This window comes from Myxine glutinosa, chromosome 14 (genome assembly GCF_964187855.1).
Source record: "Myxine glutinosa chromosome 14, kmMyxGlut1.1, whole genome shotgun sequence".
Classification (NCBI taxonomy): domain Eukaryota; kingdom Metazoa; phylum Chordata; class Myxini; order Myxiniformes; family Myxinidae; genus Myxine; species Myxine glutinosa.
The window spans coordinates 42,163,341-42,183,575 of record NC_136274.1 but is presented as its reverse complement, the minus strand read 5'-3'; the positions used below and the strand labels follow the sequence as shown (position 1 = coordinate 42,183,575).

The 20,235-nt window shown below is 45.5% G+C and overlaps 1 protein-coding gene across 5 annotated transcripts in view; it reads right to left on the bottom strand.

The window, feature by feature from the left end:
• The window catches only part of LOC137439736 (phosphatidylinositol-binding clathrin assembly protein-like), a 68,808-nt gene that overhangs the window by 48,082 nt on the left and 491 nt on the right, over window positions 1–20,235 (bottom strand). For all 5 annotated transcript variants that reach the window (XM_068135780.2, XM_078768225.1, XM_078768227.1 and 2 more), the window contains exons 2-4: window positions 9,431–9,573; window positions 8,809–8,884; window positions 502–604 (exon numbers count right to left, since the gene is read on the bottom strand). In XM_068135780.2, the coding sequence (XP_067991881.2) occupies window positions 502–604; window positions 8,809–8,884; window positions 9,431–9,573 (322 nt within the window). The remainder of the gene's footprint in view (window positions 1–501; window positions 605–8,808; window positions 8,885–9,430; window positions 9,574–20,235) is intronic.

Sequence of the window (20,235 nt, the reverse complement as noted above, 5' to 3'; positions counted from 1 at the left end):
CCGGGATATCCTCAGAGATTTCTCACACTAACACTGCAAGCTTTATAATGAGCTGATGTCTTACGTGCCTGCTCGGCAGACCTCGGATGTGAGTGTATGTATGTGTATGTAAGTGTGTAAGAGTGCATTGATGATGAACTCATCTAACAATTTAAGAAACAGGAAGTAAATTCCTGCGTGGGGCTAGTGTGAAAAAAATCTGACTCAACCTGGGACTGAAACCCAGGACTCATCACTTACGCGGTGACAGCCCACTGAGCTATTGAGTCTCCGGGATATCCTCAGAGATTTCTCACACTAACGCTGCGAGCTTTATAATGGCCGATGTTCTTACGTGCCTGCTAGGCAGACCCCGGATGTGTATGAAAATATGATGTGAGATGGAGATGGAGAGATATAGAGATATAGAGAGATTTAAATCACATTTTAATAAACCATATTTATAATGTATCCAGTATAAAAAGTGAGCGGGCCAAAAAAAGAATCCTGAGAATAACTAACCCTCTCTTGACACGGATGAAGTCAAAGGCCATCTGTCGATAGGCATACGCCTTCTCGTTCAAATACTTGCTGTAGCGCCGAACGAAGGTAGACATATCATAGCCTGCACCCAAAAAGCAGACGCAGATTCAACGGTAAAAGAACAGTGATTGGGCAATTAAAAAGATGCGCATAGTTTTGTGTAAAGATGGCAGATATTCAATCGTACATTACATTAAGAAGAAAATCGTAAGAACAAAATGGTTCGTGTTATCCGCCATGGATTACAGGGTGCCGTTTTATTCTTGCGTTATTAATCCTCTTTTGCCACCAAAGCAGACCACTAGTTTTGTGCTGGATTTAGCCACTACGTACATACATTATAGTAGTCAAATCCTATTTATAACAGACATTTCAAATTCAAGTTATAAACGTGGCATATGTGTTTTCATGTACCTAACAAATCAAAATTGTGGATCATGTAGAGCATAGACAATATGGTGAATGCACATCCATGTACATTTGATGATCACTAAACTCTTGTGGAGTGTGTCAGTTGGCCCTCACTGCTGAACCGGCAATGCCATAATGTCAGAGGCCCATCCCTGGAAATTCCAGTCTACCAAATACCCAATTCAATCACCTCTTCATTTTGATGCCATCTCATGCTTTTCTTCCATCCAAAAGTGTCCCAACATGGTCTCATCATATGCAATACCAAATAAGTGGGATACTTCAAAGGCATTCTCTCCATCTCAAACTTTTGATTCCAGAAGTAAAAGAAAACCACTCATTTTGCATCTTCAGATGCATAGGGCTGCCAAAGCAGTTTCCTAGACTATTGAGAAAAATCCTGGACGGGCCGCCACTCCAACACAGGATACTCAAATGGCTCATTCTTCCCAGTAAGCTGGTACTCATTTTGCCGACCTCGGAAGGATGACGGGCTGAATCAACCCACCCGGTGTTAATCCAAAGGCCTGACAGAGGCTTAAACTCAGGACCCTGAGATCACAAGTCGGCCACCTTAACCGTTAAGCCAACACCAGGCTTTCCAGAAGGAGGATATAAAAGCATCTTCATATCACAGGAAACATGCTTCATCATGCAGTTATATACTATACTCCAAAAAGGTCATTACACCAACCATCCTGGCTATCTGAAATGACGTGTATTTTAAATACCCCATGATATTTCCAATGTACCACGGCCAAATGAAAAAATGCAAGGTGTGTTCAAAAAGCTTTGGGAACGAGATAATCACAACAGTCCAAGCTGTTTGCATTTACAAAACCAGAGCGAAGTCGATGGTGTGCAATCACAAATCCTCACTCTTCACTCCTGAAGCAAAGTTGAAATATGGCAAAACGTTCCACCAAGAATCACTCGATATCAAATTTTGAGTTAAAAAAAAATTTCCCCCGTTTTGAAGACGAAGTGCCCACCCCCTAGGGCATGAACCGGGGATCAAATCCAAAAATAAAACAGTTACATATTTCATGCCCAATGTTGATTGCACAAAGTTTCAACAAAAAATGTTTTTAAAACAAACAAACAAAAAATGCGCCCGTAATTGCCTTCCGGTTTGGGGGTTTTTTTTGCACATGCTGGTGAAAATATCAGTTCTCGTTTCCACCTTACTAAAGCAGTTTTCCAAACTGGTTTTGTTGTGTTTTTATGTCGTCGTGTCTTCTTATTGGTGTTTCCGTTGTATCCCGTGCAATATTTCTTGTTAATTTGTTGTTTGTTTGTGCTATTCATTTCTTATTGTTCAAGGCCTGACACGACCTTTCCTTGGATGTGGAACCACCTTTAGAGGCCATTTTTCCCCACAGAGCAGGGGTTGGCCTTTTTTGGGCACTGTGGTCCCCTTTTTGAAGCAATGTTTTATGGCCGGATGCCCTTCCTGCCGCCAACCCTGTTAGTCGCCCCTTGCGACACACAGGGAATTACCAGTGAACTGGTACTCAATTTGCCGACCTCGGAAGGATGACAGGCTGAGTCAACCCCCCTGGCGTTAACTCAGCGATTCAACCGGGATTCGAACCCAGGATCCTAGGATCCCAAGACGGTACCCTAACCGCTAAGCCAACACCAAGCTATGGATGATGTAAATCATGATGTAAACCAGGATGTAGAGTGTGAAAATTATTTGTATCCTTGTTACTCGTTTTTCCTTCCTTCTTCCTGGGTATCCTAGCCCTCAACATTATCCTATTTCATCTCCTCGCTTCAAAATATAAAAACAAAAACTTTTTTACTCCATTTGATTTTTACTCCTTTTTACTCAAAAAACCCCAAAAAACTACATTTCCGATTTCTACACCACCCTCCCATTTTGTTCTCCAAACTGAATCTACATTACATATAAACGCTTCCTTTTCCTTCAAAATCATTATTAAAAATGCATTTAAACCCGTTTATCTCCTTCAGAAATGCTACACGTTTTTCTTCTACACCACCATATATGTCTCGTCTTCGTCTTCTTCTTCACAAGGACTATTTTTCAGAGCTGCTCGTCAGCTCAGCATTTGGTCCACCAACCCTCCTTCCCTCCCCTCCCTGCACATACAACACCGTGTATCTCTGGCTTCAACAAGCAATCTCATTTCCCATCCCATTATCATTATCTCCATTTGTCAAAGTTAGGAATTTGGAATCAGAATAAACATCCACCGCACCCCACTCAAAGCTTCACATCCCCCCCCCTTTCTGCATCCCTCCTTACCCCACACTCTCAAACCTTCCCCCGCACCACAAACACACCACGCATGCATGCATGCGGGGCTACGGGGGCGTGCATGCACACACCTTCCTCCTCACCCAATCCCCTCAAAGCCTCAACGTGCCCTGCAAAGCCCCCCCCCCCCCCAAATCCTGCACCCTCCCAACGCTTTTGCCCCCATACCCCCCACCACCCCATCTCTGTGTGGAACTCAGGACATCCAAGATCTCAGCCTCCAACCAGACACATCTCTAAATCCAGGCCACTGCCAATAAACCAGATATCTAACAGAATCCTTCCTCCAATAGGAGGTCCCTCCTTATTGTCTCTACACAGTTATCGTCTCCTCCGATTTGATAAGACTGAACCATGCCCCAGCGGCAGAGTTGCACTTTACATCAATAACTCAATTTCTCACTGCCCTTGTACTGATATTACACCTCCCAACCTTCAGGAGTACCTCTGGCTTCGACATCCCATCCACAACTCTCTCTTCCTCATATGTGGTGATTTCAATTGTCACCATGCAAATTGGCTGGATGTTGGTACCTCCCTTACCAGCCATAGCACTTCAGCAAAAGACTTCTGTGACTCCATGGGACTAACTCAATCTGTGAACTTTCCAACCAAAATTTCTCCCAATGACAACTACTCCCTACTGGACTTGGTAATGACACTTTCCTGCAAATGTCTCCTGCACTTCGTCTGCTCCAATTGGTTAATCTGATATGGTTGTGGACATCAACATCTCTGACTATTCGCAAAGTGCTGTGTCAACACTGGAGTCTGCCAGTTCACTCAGGAAAATTGGCAGGGACTGCAAGCAGCCATCTCACTTCAGGACTGGTCACACATATCTACTGCCCCTGATGTTAACTTAGCCTGGGAATTCTTCCACAGAATTTGCTCTCTCCTGCACAGATTAATCCCAGTTAGCCTTAAATTATCCTACTCTTCTTCCCACTCATAGTGCACCGAATCCTGTGATGAGGCAATTGCTCTTAAACAACTGGCCTTCTCTTCCTGGAAGGCTATTCCAACCAAAGGCAATCTCAGTGCATTTCAAAAAAAATTCCACAACCAGTGTGTGTCTTCTCTTAGGACAGTCACAAAACAACATTTGTCCAATCTCAAGAATGATCTTTCGCTTTCAAACCTGTCTCCCTCATCTAAAAGCTGGTGGCGCCATGTTACGTCTGTCTCTGGAGTATGCTCTCCCTCCACCCCTCCCCTCCATTTGAACGGCACAATCGCCAACTCCGTACTTGAGAAGGCCAAATGCCTCATTTCTGTTTGCTTCCACGTAGTGTGCCCAACCCCTCACTCTCTGTACCCATCTGGTCTTGGACTCTGTCAAAGTCTTGGACCTGGAACACTTGGAATACGTCTTTATATCCTGACAAATCTCACACTCTCACATATCACCACCCAAAAGGATCATCTGGCAAATGCCCCCATCTACTTAACAATCCTCTTGAGGAAATTCAGTCAATCAAACTCCTGGGTCTCACTATCATCTTACTTGGGCAAAAAAATATTTAAAAATTGGCATCCAAAGCCAGCCGCTGACTGGGCATCCTCTGTTGTACAAAGCCCTTCCCTTGGCAAACCTGAACTCCTATCCACCGGCAAGGCCTTCATCCACAGATTGATGAAGAACTGCTCTTCCCTGCCTCGCATCTTGCTCAGCTTGATGTCATGGAAACCAAAGTTTTCAAGATCATTGGAATCTCCCACGATGAAGTTGGGGCTGCCACTTCGCCATCAAAGACGGGCTGGTGGTCTGTCTTCTAGCGCCTCCTTTCGGTTATTATACCTTGTGCTCTGGCTCTCCGTCTCACTCACTCCCCACACCCCGCTGACCTCCTCCTCTCCCCCAGGTTTGTGCAGGGCACACAAAGTCCACCACCAATCTCTTTCTGGTGAAACTACCTAAATCCAGGATCACTGCTCACCTCTCATTCATTCGTTTTGTTTTTTTTAAACCACCTGTGGAACAAACTTCTACATTCTCTTTAATCTCATTCTTCCCTCCAGGTCATCAAAACAGCTGTTTGCCACCATCTCGGAGATCATCCCCAATCCAAAATAATGATCTTTTCTATCCTTGCTAACCAACCCCAAACCTATGCCAATCCCTCCTTCCAAATTTCCAGTTTTCTTTCCTGAGAGTTTCCTCCTATATCCATCTTGTCCACCCATTGCATCCACAATTTTTGTCTCATCAGGCCACAGAATCGTTTGCCTCATGCTCTGAGTCTTTCAAGTGCCTTTTTGCAAACTCCAGGCGTGCTGTCATGTGCCTTTTTCTCAGGAGTGGCTTCTGTCTGGCAACTCTCCCATTAAGCTGAGATTGGGGAAGTGCTGTACAGGTTGTTGTCCTTCAGGCAGGTTCTCCCATCCCAGGAACTCTAGTTCTGTCAGTGGACATTGAGTTATTGGTCACCTCCCTGACCAAGATCTTTCTTGCCCGGTTGCTCCGTTTGGTCGGAAGGCCATCTCTAGGAAGAGTCTGGGTAGTTCGATATTCTTTCCATTTCCTAATGAGCTCACTGTGCTCTTGGGAAATTTCAACATTCTAGAAATTGTTTTATACCCTTCCCCAGATCTATATCTCCTCACAATTCTTTGGAGAGTTCCTTGGAATTCATGGTAGAGTTTCTGCTCTGAAATGCACCGTCAACTGTGGGACCTTATATAGAAAGGTGTGTTTCTTTCTAAATCATGTCAATCAATCGAATTGGCCACAGGTAGACACCGATCAAGTTGTAGAAACATCTCAAGAATGACCAGGGATATTGGACGCACCTCAGCAATTAGCTGTGCCATAGCAAAGGGGTTTTGCATACTTATTGACTCAAGACATTTCACTCAAGACATTCAAGACATGTCATTTTTAATTATTTTGCAAAAATTTCTAAATAAAAAATAAAAAATTCCACTGATATTATGAGGTATTATGTGTAGATAATCAGTGACAGTGACAAACAAAGTTCAGTGACAAAAAAAATAAATCTCAATTTAACCCATTTTAAATTCAGGTTGTAACACAACAAAATGTGAAAAAGTCTCGGGTGTGAATATTTTCTGAAGGCACTGTATACAAAAAAGAAGAAAAAAGTTTATTAATGAGGCAAAAAAATGAATAAAATAAAAAATAAAAAAAGTGTCAGGTGTAAAATAATAACCATCCAGAAAACTTCTAGAACCCACAATGCCTCCAGGAATACAGGAAAATGCTTGACCCCAGCCTGGCACTTTGCATTGCCATTACAAGTGAGTATCAAAAACAGACAGACCAAGCAACACCAAAGAAGGCAGATCTACAATTTCTTCCACATTCCGGGAAATTATTTCACACCTCGATCAAGCATGCTAAAGAGGAGGATTAGGCACCTGCAAATACTTAATCTGGGGGAAGAGTGTGAACAATTCAGTTATTACACACCCCTGAGGCCCCTGCTTTGTGACATCATTGTTTTTGACCATTAAAGGCAGAGAGACGACACAAAAATGGAATTTGTAGCATCAGTTTGGCACAGCCATTACAAAGGAACATTCAAAAAATGGCAGCCAGAGAGCAATGGCAAAGACAAATGACCACAACCAGAGACTTGCAATCATAAACCAAAATGACAAGATTTAGGAACTTTTTAATGTGCCAGAAAAAAAAGTCCACTTTTAAGGAAATATACCATAAGATGATGCTTTACATGATCAAGATGCTTTACATCAATAAGTGAGTGAAGAGTGAAGAAAAAAAACAGAGAAATACAGTCGGGAATACAGAGAGAAGAAAGAGCCAGTTTGGCATCCTCTACATAGGATGATACACTGAGATGTAATGACGTAAGTGCAAAACACTAGAACGGTTTGTTGAACCAAATAATCATGGAATCCAATTTTTCATGATGATTGAAATCTATACTTGGCAACTCAGAAGTGAGCAAGCTCCCAATTGGAACATTTAGCCCCACAAAAAGACAAAAACAGGAGGAAAATATATGTTTGTTTTTTTTGTTTGTTTTTTAAGTACACAAATGACAACTTTTCAACCTCTACCCTAATATGCACATGCATGGCACAAACACCTTACTCCTGTATCCTCCAAAACCTTGCCTCCTCTCCCCCCTCCCATGCACAACCCTCCTCTCCTCTCTCATTAACCATCCTAACTTTTCATTGTTTTGACAATTTAGCTCTTCGCTCCTTCCCCACTACATACATAAAACATGAAAAAGCAATAAGAGATCGCAGACCCTCGCCAGCACGTTTGTGTGGTGTATTTTGCGGTAAATGGAAGGATGTACTAAATGAAAGGTCGTCGATTCCAAATGAAAGGTCTAAATGGTCTAGTTGTAAAGGTGTAAAGGTTAAAAGGTCAAAAGGTCAAAAAAGTGTCTAAATGGTCATAAATTGTCAAATGGGTAAAATGGGTGTCATTCAAGGTCTAAAGGCTCGGAATTGGCTGAAGGAGTCTTAAGGGTCTTTAAACATCTAAAGAGGGTCTAAAGTTCAAGGGGGGGTCTACAGGGTATTAAAAGGTCTGAAAGGTGTGAAGGTTTAAAGTTTAGAAAGGTTTGAAGGTTGAAAGTGTAAAAAGGTGTGAAGGTTTAACGTTTAGAAATGTGTGAAGGTTTAAAGTTTAGAAAGGTGTGAAGGTTTAAAGTTTAGAAAGGTGTGAAGGTTTAAAGTTTAGAAAGGTGTGAAGGTTTAAAGTTTAGAAAGGTGTGAAGGTTTAAAGTTTAGAAAGGTGTGAAGGTTTAAAGTTTAGAAAGGTGTGAAGGTTTAAAGTTTAGAAAGGTGTGAAGGTTTAAAGTTTAGAAAGGTGTGAAGGTTTAAAGTTTAGAAAGGTGTGAAGGTTTAAAGTTTAGAAAGGTTTGAAGGTTTAAAGTGTAAAAAGGTGTGAAGGTTTAAAGTTTAGAAAGGTGTGAAGGTTTAAAGTTTAGAAAGGTTTGAAGGTTTAAAGTGTAAAAAGGTGTGAAGGTTTAAAGTTTAGAAAGGTGTGAAGGTTTAACGTTTAGAAATGTGTGAAGGTTTAAAGTTTAGAAAGGTGTGAAGGTTTAAAGTTTAGAAAGGTGTGAAGGTTTAAAGTTTAGAACGGTGTGAAGGTTTAAAGGGTAGAAAGGGTAGAAAGGGTAGACGGGGTAGACGGGGTAGACGGGGTAGAAGGGGTAGAAGGGGTAGAAGGGGTAGAAGGGGTCGAAGGGGTCGTAAGGGGTCGTAAGGGTGGAGAGGGGGTTTAGGGGCCTTCATGGTTCTAGAGGGCCTTGGGTTCTATAACCTATTGCCTTAGGGTCCTAAAGTCTCTGAAAAGTTTTAGGGCGTCTTGAAGGGTCTAACATAATTAATACACATACGTTCTGTGCAGACAAATAGGCAAACAAACGGACCCAAATGCAATACCCTCTCCTCTGATATTATGGCCCCAATTCTCCCCTTGCAATCTGAATGGCACTGCGAGGCTTGAATGCACGTCAATGCGAACCTGACCGAGCACCAGCTCTGTACTATCCAGGCAAAGCTCACCTTCTTATATAGACATTAATCTCTCCGGGAAAATAAACAGAATAAAAACATTACAAGCAAATCCAAATGCACACCTTGTACGCCACTCTTGTCCAGGAAGTTGCTGAGGTTGAAAAGCGTGTTCCGAGACGCAAGGTACTGAATGAAACGCTGCCAGCAAAAGAAGAGAGCAATGTGGTGAATGACGCTTCATCAGACATCAAGAAATTAATGATTTGAATAGAAAACAAAAACAGCAAATTTAGAATGCACAAGAATCAGCAGTTGTAAACATTACAAAACAGCAAATTCCAGAAAGAACAGTGTGCACGGGAACAAGCACTCAGAGCTCACATCAGGTCATCTCAGAGATGGAAATCTGTGCTGTTACCAGAGGGGGGAACGTTCACAAGAATAATCAAAACTTCACAAAAACCTATGCCTTTGCCCTAATGAAGGCCTGTGCACCAGCATGGTGATACTTTGAGATGAAGATCATCCTGAAGACCTGAAGATGGCAAGAGTGGACCAAATATATTCACAGTGACAATAGAAGCAAAAGCTGGAAATGGAAAACTTCAGATTACATCATCCACTGCGCCCACCCCAAAGTTTTACTTTTATGTGACGTAAAACAGGGGGGGATACATTTGGAGAATTGAACAATACATAGACATAAACAAATGGTCACAACCGATTGTTACAGAAGTGGCACACCTCATTTCCTTGGCACATTAGATGATGAGTTGAAACGAGAGCCTTGAAGGCGACGACCCAACTGCTGTTGCCAGCACGTTCAAACAACGTGTCGGCAAGTTGTGGGACGTTCACATTACTTTCGTTGGTACATTGGATCAGGTCTGCGGACATGAACGATAAATGTGATGCTGAGCTCAAGAACAGCAGCTGGAAAACCATCCTTGCTATTACTGATATATATATATATATATATATATATATATATATATATATATACACACACACACACACACACACACACACACACACACACACACACACACACACACACACACACACACACACACACACACACACACACACACACACACACACACACACACACACACACACACACACACACACACACACACACAATATTTATATTATTCCCTTTGAAGTGCGACAAAATCATGTTTCACACAACAAATTGAAGACAGTGTAGTTCAGAGCAATCCATTGAGTCTAGACGTTAATTCTTCATGAGGGACAATTGGACGCAAGACGATTTTGTTAGTCTAAATGTTTTTAAACTTGCGTACACCGTTCACTTTGTGACCAATTCTGCAATGGTGCAGCAAAGATGCAAGATCAGTTGGTTACAAATCACCTCTGCCACCAAAGGTGGGCAGAGGTTATATTTTCACTCATATCTGTCTGTTTGATTAATTAATGAACAGGATATCTCAAAAAGTTTTGGACGGTTTGGACGACATTTTGAGGAGAGGTTGAGTATGTAACAAGGACGAAAAGATTCGATTTTGGTGAAGATCCGGATCCAGTTAGTATAAGTTTTTAAAAGCGATTCTTCAACTTTGGGAGATAGAGCCAAAAACGATATATATATATTGTTGCGGATATGAGATTGGCATCCATCCATATCCGCTTGTAAATATTCCCCTATTTCCTCCATACTTCCCAACTATCCCCAATCCCCCATTCCCTAGTCCCATTTTCTGTAAACAACACTCTGTAGACCCGACCTCCCCCTATTTCCCCCATTAAATGTCGCATCCAGGTCCACCGCATCTCACGTAGACAACTGTAGGACATCTTGCTAGTTATTCTTAGTCTATGTCAGTTAAGGACTCGTTTCCATTAATTCTGACTCTTCGTTGCACCAGAATGTGATTGTATGGCACCGTTAGGAAGTTTAGGACCTCCCAATACCTCCCCGCAGCTCTTCCTCATGGTACAACAACAACAACAGCGGCGGCGGCGCGGGGAGTGTGCGTCCTCACTCCGGCTTGGTTGGTAGGGGGTGTTGAAAGGGCACCAAGCCTTTCCAACGAGCCGCCATCGAGCATGTGCTCGACGGGGTTACCACGTAGGGGCTCGCTGTCAGCTCCTCGTCAAGGGCGGAGCCCGGTAACCCCCCGCACCCAATAGAAGCGGCGGACCGATCCCATCTGGGGCGGGGCCAACGAGCCGAGGGCGTGTCACTCCCCGCTGAGCATGCGCAGGAAGAGGGAGGTGACGTCAGATGCGCCCTCAGCTTGGAGAGAGAAGGACGCCACCTCCGAGCGCTGCAATACCTCCCCGCATCTCTGGACCGGACCGTGTCTGATTCTGCCCCTGAGCCAAGGTGCACCTTGTGCTATCGACTGCCTGTCCTTCCCTGCCATCAATCCCTGTGTAAGTCAGTCTTGTTCCGTTTGTCTGTGGTCTGTCTGGGATAGATAAGATTGTGTCTAAGTGCCTATCTCTTCTGTGCTTTACCTCTTACCTTGTAATCTACCCCTTTTCTCCACCACCAATTATATCCTCCTCCGGAGGTCTTGAGAACTGTACCCCTTGTGTCGTTTCATTTATCCCAGCCGTTGTGTCCTTTCCTTCATTGATTTAGCATAGCGCGATTTGGTCAACGTCGGGTGGAATCGGGTAAACTGTGCGAACACGGCGGCCATTCCGCTCGGCCCATCATAACATCTTAAGCCGTGTCCGTAACAATATATATATATATATAACAGGATATCTCAAAATGTTATGGACAGATTCGGATGAAACTTGGTGGACAGATTGGGTATGTGACAAGGACGAATCTTTTCGATTTTGGTGAAGATCCGCATATAGATTTGGATATGAGAAATATATTTTTAAGTGATTCTTCACCATTGAGAGATGGGGCCAAAAACTATATATAGCATAATATTTAAAAACGTTGTGGACGAGTTATGACAAAAATAGGAGGATGAGTTGGTTTGGTGACAATCATTAGATTTTGGTTCAGGTCTGGTTCCAGATCTCCTCATCTGTGGGATACAAAATGTAAACTACTCAGCCCGGCGGATGTATGCGCTCTATAGAGTGCCGTTCTACAAGGTGTGCACAAATTCGCGCATCAATAGCAAAACATTTATTTGTAAGGTTGGCTACATCAGTTGTTCAAAATGTGTCCCACCAATCTCAAAACATGTTTGTAAACGGAAAAGCAGGTTTCCCTGAATGTTCTTCAACATATCCGGGCTAATTCTTGAATTAAATAATTTAATTTCCTATGATAAATAATAAATTAAATAATTTCCTCCGATGCGTGACTTTGTGGACACCCTGTAGTTGTTATTGCTGTAGTATCCAATTGTTTCATTAATGTTTCAAAACCAAATGAAGAGCACCAAATCCACGAGCGAGCTTTGAAAAAAATTGTATACATAGTCAAGGCCTGTGGAAGATATAGAACGAAAAAAGTTTTTGAAGAAAAAGTTATGTTTTGATTACAACTCGTGCAGAAGAAATTGTCATACATTGAAGAGCGATTGAAGCAGTGGTGTACTATTCTCCCTCCAGGTCTTCAGAACAGCTGTTCCCCACCATCTCTTATCCAAAACCTTGATCTTTTCTACCCCTGTTAAAACACCCCAAATCCACCTCTTTCAATCTCCAACTTCTTTCCTGAAATTCCTAGTAGTGTTCATTTGCTTTATACCGTGTACCCCTTCCACAGATCTACCGATGTCCCTGTTCTCTATTGTTGTTGTGCTTGTATGTTTTCCTCTCCCGCTCCCTTTATGTGTCTGTGCACGTTTTTGTGTTAAATGTGTTAAGCTCTTACACGAGCCTGGACCCGGTAGGCAAAAAAAAAACAAAAAAAAAACAAAAACTTTCATACAATCAAAAGGATTGTTGAGTTCATGCACATTGAAAAACTGCACGCATCTCGCATGAAAGGAAGGTGCACATAACCTGGAGCTTGTGAAGGAAGGGGAGGGGCAGTTGAAGAAGGTCACGTTTTACATTGTGAGGATGTCCCGCAGGTCTCTGCTCGTAATGTTAGAACCTTCCTAAAAATTAGCAGTACCGATTCCATGAAGGTGCTCTTCAAGCTGCTTATGGACACAGACGCATGGTTCCCAGGTTCCCACAAAGCACGTTTGTTGCGTGCAGTCAAGATGAAAAGCAAGGCCAGAAGCTGGTGGAATATCAAACTCCAACACCACGTTGGCAATGTTTACACGTCTAAAAATATCTGTCTTCACGATTAGAAAATTTGGCAAACTGCAAAGTTCTGTGAAACTGCCATCAAAAGAGAATCTTGTTGCATATTATTTGCTTACGACCTAAAAAAAAAAAAAGTCATCAATGGATTGAAACTTTCACACCGACTGCACAATAAAGCTGATTATCAAAATGAACTTCACCGTTCTTCTTTCAACTGCACACAACAAACCCTTCCTTTCCTCACTTCAGGATTGACTAACAAATGGCCAGAGCGTTCTCAAGATATAAATAAACAAATTAACCATCATACCAACACAGCACAGCAATCCCTCGATGAAGCACATTCGTTCCATTCCCAGTATGATCAAAGACACGGAGCACAGATTTATTTATGCCAGAAACGAAATGCGATAAATTGGATTGTTGCATCGATACAATCATAGGCTACAAGCAGAAACTCCGCACAACCCGTTGTGCGGAACCATTTAGTTTGCAGTGTTTGCACAAGCATCACAAATCATAGGGCGTTCGCAATACTCAGAAAGTCACCCTTTGGGTGGTGGAGATAAATAAATTAATATAAAATAAATTATAAATAAATTAATCTGAGCAAATCGTGTACTTTCTGTAAGAAAAGGGGGGGGGGGGGGGAATAATAATAATAATAATAATAATAATAATAATAATAACCCCAGTGTTTCACAGACAGGTAATTCGTCAATGTATGTGCTGCCCTCTGATGGATGTTAAACTGTGTCCCGTCTGCTGGCACTAGTTGGTGAACGTCAAAGATCCCATGGTGTCCTTCACAAAGTAGGCGAATTAATCACTGGGCACGTTGAAATATTTTTTTTTACTTATACATATATATATATATATATATATATATATATATATATACACAAAGAATTAAGTTAAGCACCCCTACACAACGAATTAAGGTAAGCACCCCCTAATATATATTCTTTGTGTATATGTATACATTGGCATATATTCTAAGGTATGTGAGATCAAATAATGATTGGTATGACATTAGCAATTATCCATTGATGAAATTGAGTGATCAAAGTGAAAAAAAGTGATTGGTTGAGTCAGTGATCCGATCACGTGGGTCCTACACACGTTATTGACGCAAAGATCGCTAGAGGTCTTCTCAGAACAATGACTGTACGTTAGAAAACATAAACGTCATCCACACTGTCCGTGATGGACCTATAGCTCCATACTTAAATTGAGGTGAAAATATGCCTAAAATTCCCAAAAAATTTCACCTTAAATTATTCAGAATAAAATATTGAAAACGGCATGATTGTTATGTTTTTATGTGACCATAATATCACTTCTCCAGTAAATATAGCAATATCATGGGTATATTACACTGTTTTGACGACAACAAACTTGTAATGTGCGAGGTTGTAAAAAAACGGGGGGGGTGCTTAACTTAATTCTTTGTGTATACATATACATTTTTTTTTTTTTTTTTTTTTTTTTTTTTTTTTACAAATTCGAGCTGTAAAATACAGGAGGCACTGCATCAAGGGCACAGCATCGGTATCACTGCTGCACTCCCAGCAAATGATGCTACCGTAGCCTTGTATACATTACTAACCGTAGCCTTTAGTATTATCATACTAAAGAAGAAGATGCTTTCCACTTTCCTCCTGATGGCTTAAAAATGGCTGCCAACTACAATAAAAACTAGCAATAACAAAAATGGCATGAGAACATTACCCTCAGCCAACATCTGGGGGGGCTGGGGAGGGGTTGACCCCAAAATCTAATCGGTTCTTCCACCGACGAAGTCGCCGGAGGCATTACGTTTTCAGGTCGTCCGTCCGTCTGTCCGTGATAGGTTTTCGTTACCGCGATAACTTGAGAACAGCTGAAGGGATCTTGGTCAAACTTGGTGCAGGTATGTATAATGAGGTAAAGATGAACCGATTACATTTTGGGGGCACGAGGTCAAAGGACAAAGGTCAGTCATGTTAGGTAAAAATACTGCCACCACGATAACTTGTGAACCAGTGATGGGATTCTGACCAAATTTGGTACAATTATGTATTATGATGCACAGATGAACTGATTTGATTTTGGGGTCAAGAGGTCAGAGGTCACGTTAAGTAAAAATTGTTACCATGCCAACTTGTGAACAAACTTGGGGTGAGCATATATGATGCAAAGATGAACCGATTATATTTTGGCATCAAAGGTGAGGAGTGAGGTGATTTTGTAAGGTCAGAGGTCATGTCAGGTAAGAATGGGATACTTGCGAACAGCTGAATGGATTTAAATCAAACTTGGCACAAGTGTATAATGATGGAATAATGTTGGCAGAGGCAAATCATTTTTCTTTTTAAACGCAAGTCATGCAAACAACATGGATAACTTTCACAAATTTGCTTGGCAGTTGTTCAAGTGGTTAAATGCCACACCATGCCAGAATTGTGGTTATAATTGTAACAACCAATCGGATGAGGAGGGGGTTGAAGGCAATATATTAGGAATTTGGATTTCAATTTCATGCATTTTCTTTGCTAAGAGCTCAACAAGTGTTGTGCTGTTATTACCTCTTGTATTAAACATTTCATGGAACAATAGATGAATTAAATTTTTTTTTAAACTACAACAACAACAACATCCCTCTTTCTGACCGGTTTCCCCTTCCTACTGCTCTAAGCCAGTCTACACAGTTTCTGCAATCCATATCATCCTCTGCAAATCCAATCTTCGTCACCTTCGCCCCTTCCCTACCTTTGTGCCTCATTTGTGGAATTGCCTCTGGAATCTGTCCTTTACTGTGCAGTTGCAGGATTAACTCACGCCCACACCACACAAAACGATATATAGCATATTTCAAAATGTTATGGACAAATTACAACAAAACTAAGTGGACAGGTTGGGTGTGTGACAAGGACTAATGGATTCGATTTTGGTTAGAGTCCAGATCCGGATCTGAGAGTTTTTAAAATAATTCTTCACCATTGACAGGTGGGACCAAAAACCATATATAGCACGATTTTTCAAAAGATTATGGCCGGATTATGACAAAACATGGTGGACGAGTTCGTTAGGTGACACTAACAAGCCAATTTGATTTTGGTTTAGGTCAGGATACAGATCTGGCGTATCAGTGGATACAAAACATAGACTATTCAGCCTGGCGGAAGAGTGCACTCTAGTCGTGTGTGTGTGTGTGTGTGTGTGTGTGTGTGTGTGTGTGTGTGTGTGTGTGTGTGTGTGTGTGTGTGTGTGTGTGTGTGTGTGTGTGTGTGTGTGTGTGTGTGTGTGTATATATATATATACACACACACACACACAGTCACGTGAAAAAGTAAGTACACCCCATGTAAAGTTTTGACTTTTTCAACATATTTCAACATACAGCTGTTTGATCTTCATTTCAACAATTTTGATAGATAAAGGTGATATATAACAAATATGAAACATTTACATTTTGTAGTCCATTGTATAATTTAAATAAACATAAATGCAAATTTAGCATGTGGAAAAAATATATATATTCACCATTCTGGAGCGTCACTGAGTGCTTAATTTACAAGTTGCTCAAATGCTAAGTAACCAAACACGAACAGATCTGTGCACTGGTAATCAAAATGGTAGAATAATGGCGTGACGTCCCAGTTACAATGTACCGTCGATTTCAACCTCTCAAAGAAAACAAGTTTTCCACCAAACTGTCGGAGATTTTAAAATACATACAGTGCAAAACCTCAACAGGCTTTCCCCTAGCCAAACACTGAAGACTTTCTGATGTCAAGCTGCAACATTCCTGGACACTTGCAAGTAAACCTGAAACTTTACTTTCCGTTAAGTCGGCAAGTCAGTGTTGCACTACACTGCCTGTGTTCAATCACACATCGGGTCAAACAGCTTCTAGCTCACAAGGGTGGCCACATCACGAATACAGCAAATTTCATTTAACATCCGCAATGATCAGAAAAGGCAGCGGCTCAATCATTGTTGTTAAATGGCGACAATTAATGCAACATGTGAAACAATACACAACTAGAAAAGGCAATAAGAGATTGCAGACCCTCACCAGGACATGTTTTCAGTGGTTTTTAAGGCTTTTGTCTTAAAATAAATATGGTGGCCAAACCACATGACCGATGACATCAATTTTTATTTTATTTTTTTTCCACCAATTTATTCCTAGATGATGCTCAATAAATTTCATCTTAGATCGGATGAAGTTTTGTACTTGTGGAATTATGATGTCATAATGGAGGCATCTATGACATCATCATTAACATATGTTATTCCACATGGAGAGTTCTTTACAATGAACCATGTCTCAATTTTTTTTTTCTATGCAGCATTTCGGAGATTATAGAGGCGCAATTTTTTTTCGTTTTTTCCCCAAGATAGTGCCCATACCACGTGACATATAACGTCATAATTATCATTAACATTTTCTACAGGTGGAGTTTCCACGTATGGTGAAAATCTCCTATCAACCAGACCAACCGTTGCAGAGAAAGTCATATTTATTCTGTGCGGACAAACAGACAAACAAAGGACTCAAATGCAATATCATCTCCCAGGGCGAGGGTAATAAAGAAGGGGAGAAAAAAAAAAGAAAAAAAAAAAACCTACATAAAATGCCATCCAGATTCTAGAAAGACCTGGTAGAGCCTGTAGAACTACCTTTCTTTATGCATTATACTGTTATTTGCCAAAAGAGTTAATGATGGATGTTCGCATGTGACAGGTGAAACACCTTGGAGCAAATGTGTTTATAATGTAAAAGCTGCAGCAATACAGAGACCCCACAGAGATAGCAAGAAATGTAACCCAGATGCCACAAAGCTTGGAGGAAGGTATATAGCAGAGAAGGAGGGGTGAGGATGGGAGAAATGATGAAAGTATTGATACATATATTGGGCAAAAGATTGGCAGATGTAGATGGCGGCACCGAAGGGGAAGAGATGGCAGTGGGCGGGCGGCAGTGGGGGTGGGGGGAGGGGGGGAGTGGGTGGGTACAGACAGTGGTGGACGAGTGGGAGACAAAGCAGCTGGCAGAGGAAGGGGGCAGGAGGTGGGGGGGGGGGGGGGATAGACGGGGGGTGGGGTGGGGTGGGAGGAAAGGATAGACAGCGGCGGGAATGGGGAGGATAGAAGGCGGCGGGGGAGGGGAGCATAAACGGCGGCGGGGGGAGGGGAGCATAAACGGCGGCGGGGGAGGGTGAGGATAGACGGCGGCGGGGGAAGGGGAGGATAGACGGCGGCGGGGGGAGGGGAGGATAGACGGCGGTGGGGAGGGGTAGGATAGGCGAGGTCGGCGGGGAGAGGGGAGGATAGACGGCGGCGGGGGAGGGGAGGATAGACGGGCGGCGGGGGAGGGGAGGATAGACGGCGGCGGGGAGGAGGGGAGGATAGACGGCGGCGGGGGAGGGGAGGACAGACGGCGGCGGGGGGAGGGGGAGGACAGACGGCGGCGGGGGGAGGGGAGGACAGACGGCGGCGGGGGAGGGGAGAGGACAGACGGCGGCGGGGGGAGGGGAGGACAGACGGCAGGCGGGGGAGGGGAGGATAGACGGCGGCGGGGGAGGGGAGGATAGACGGCGGCGGGGGGAGGGGAGAGGATAGAAGGCGGCGGGGGGAGGGGGAGGCTAGACGGCGGCGGGGGAGGGAGGATAGACGGCGGCGGGGGAGGGGAGGATCGACGGCGGCGGGGGGAGGGGAGGATAGACGGCGGCGGGGGGAGGGAGGATAGACGGCGGCGGGGGGAGGGGAGGACAGACGGCGGCGGGAGAGGGGGAGGACAGACGGCGGCGGGGGAGCTGAGGATAGACGGCGGCGGGGGAGGGGAGGATAGACGGCGGCGGGGGAGGGGAGGATAGACGCGGCGGCGGGGGAGGGGAGCATAGACGGCGGCGGAGGAGGGGAGCATAGACGGCGGCGGGGAGGAGGGGGAGCATAGACGGCGGCGGGGGAGGGGAGCATAGACGGCGGCGGGGGAGGGGAGCATTAGACGGCGGCGGCGGGGGAGGGGACCATAGGCGGCGAGGCAGGGGAGCATAGACGGCGGCAGGGGGAGGGGAGGATAGACGGCGGCGGGGGAGGGGAGGATAGACGGCGGCGGGGGGAGGGGGAGGACAAGACGGCGGCGGGGGTGAGGGGAGGACAGACGGCGGCGGGGGGAGGGGAGGATAGACGGCGGCGGGGGACGGGAGGATAGACGGCGGCGGGGGGGAGGGGAGGATAGAAGGCGGCGGGGGAGAGGGGAGGCTAGACGGCGGCGGGGGGAGGGAGGATAGACGGCGGCGGGGGGAGGGGAGGATCGACGGCGGCGGAGGAGGGGAGGATAGACGGCGTGCGGGGGGAAGGGGAGGATAGACGGCGGCGGGGGAGCGGAGGATAGACGGCGGCGGGGGAGCGGAGGATAGACGGCGGCGGGGGAGTGGGGAGCGGAGGATAGACGGCGGCGGGGGAGCTGAGGATAGACGGCGGCGGGGGGAGGGGAGGATAGACGGCGGCGGGGGAGGAGGGAGGATAGACGGCGGCGGGGGAGGGGAGCATAGACGGCGGCGGGGGAGGGGGAGCATAGACGGGCGGCGGGGGAGGGGAGCATAGACCGGCGGCGGGGTGGGAGGGGAGCATAGGCGGCGAGGCAGGGGGAGGGGAGGATAGACGGCGGCGGAGGGGAGGGGAGGATAGACGGCGGCGGGGAGGAGGGGGGAGGATAGACGGCGGCGGGGGAGAGGGGAGGACAGACGGCAGGCCGGGGGAGGGGGAGGACAGACAGCGGCGGGGGGAGGGGGAGGACAGACGGCGGCGGGGGGGAGGGGAGGGATAGACGGCGGCGGGGGAGCTGAGGATAGACGGCGGCGGGGGGAGGGGAGGATAGACGGCGGCGGGGAGGAGGGGGAGGATAGACGGCGGCGGGGGGAGGGGAGCATAGACGGCGGCGGGGGAGGGAAGCATAGACGGCGGCGGGGGAGGGGAGCATAGACGGCGGCGGGGGGAGGGGGAGCATAGGCAGCGAGGCAGGGGAGCATAGGACGGCGGCAGGGGAGAGGGAGGATAGACGGCGGCAGGGGAGGGGAGGATAGACGGCGGCGGGGGAGCGGAGAATAGACGGCAGCGGGGGGAGCGGAGGATAGACGGCAGCGGGGGAGCGGAGGATAGACGGCGGCGCGGGGGAGGGGGAGGATAGACGGCGGCGGGGGGAGCGGAGGATAGACGGGCGGCGGGGGAGCGGGAGGATAGACGGCGGCGGGGGAGAGCGGTAGGATAGACGGCGGCGGGGGAGCTGAGGATAGACGGCGGCGGGGGGAGGGGAGGATAGACGGCGGCGGGGGAGGGGGAGGATAGACGGCGGC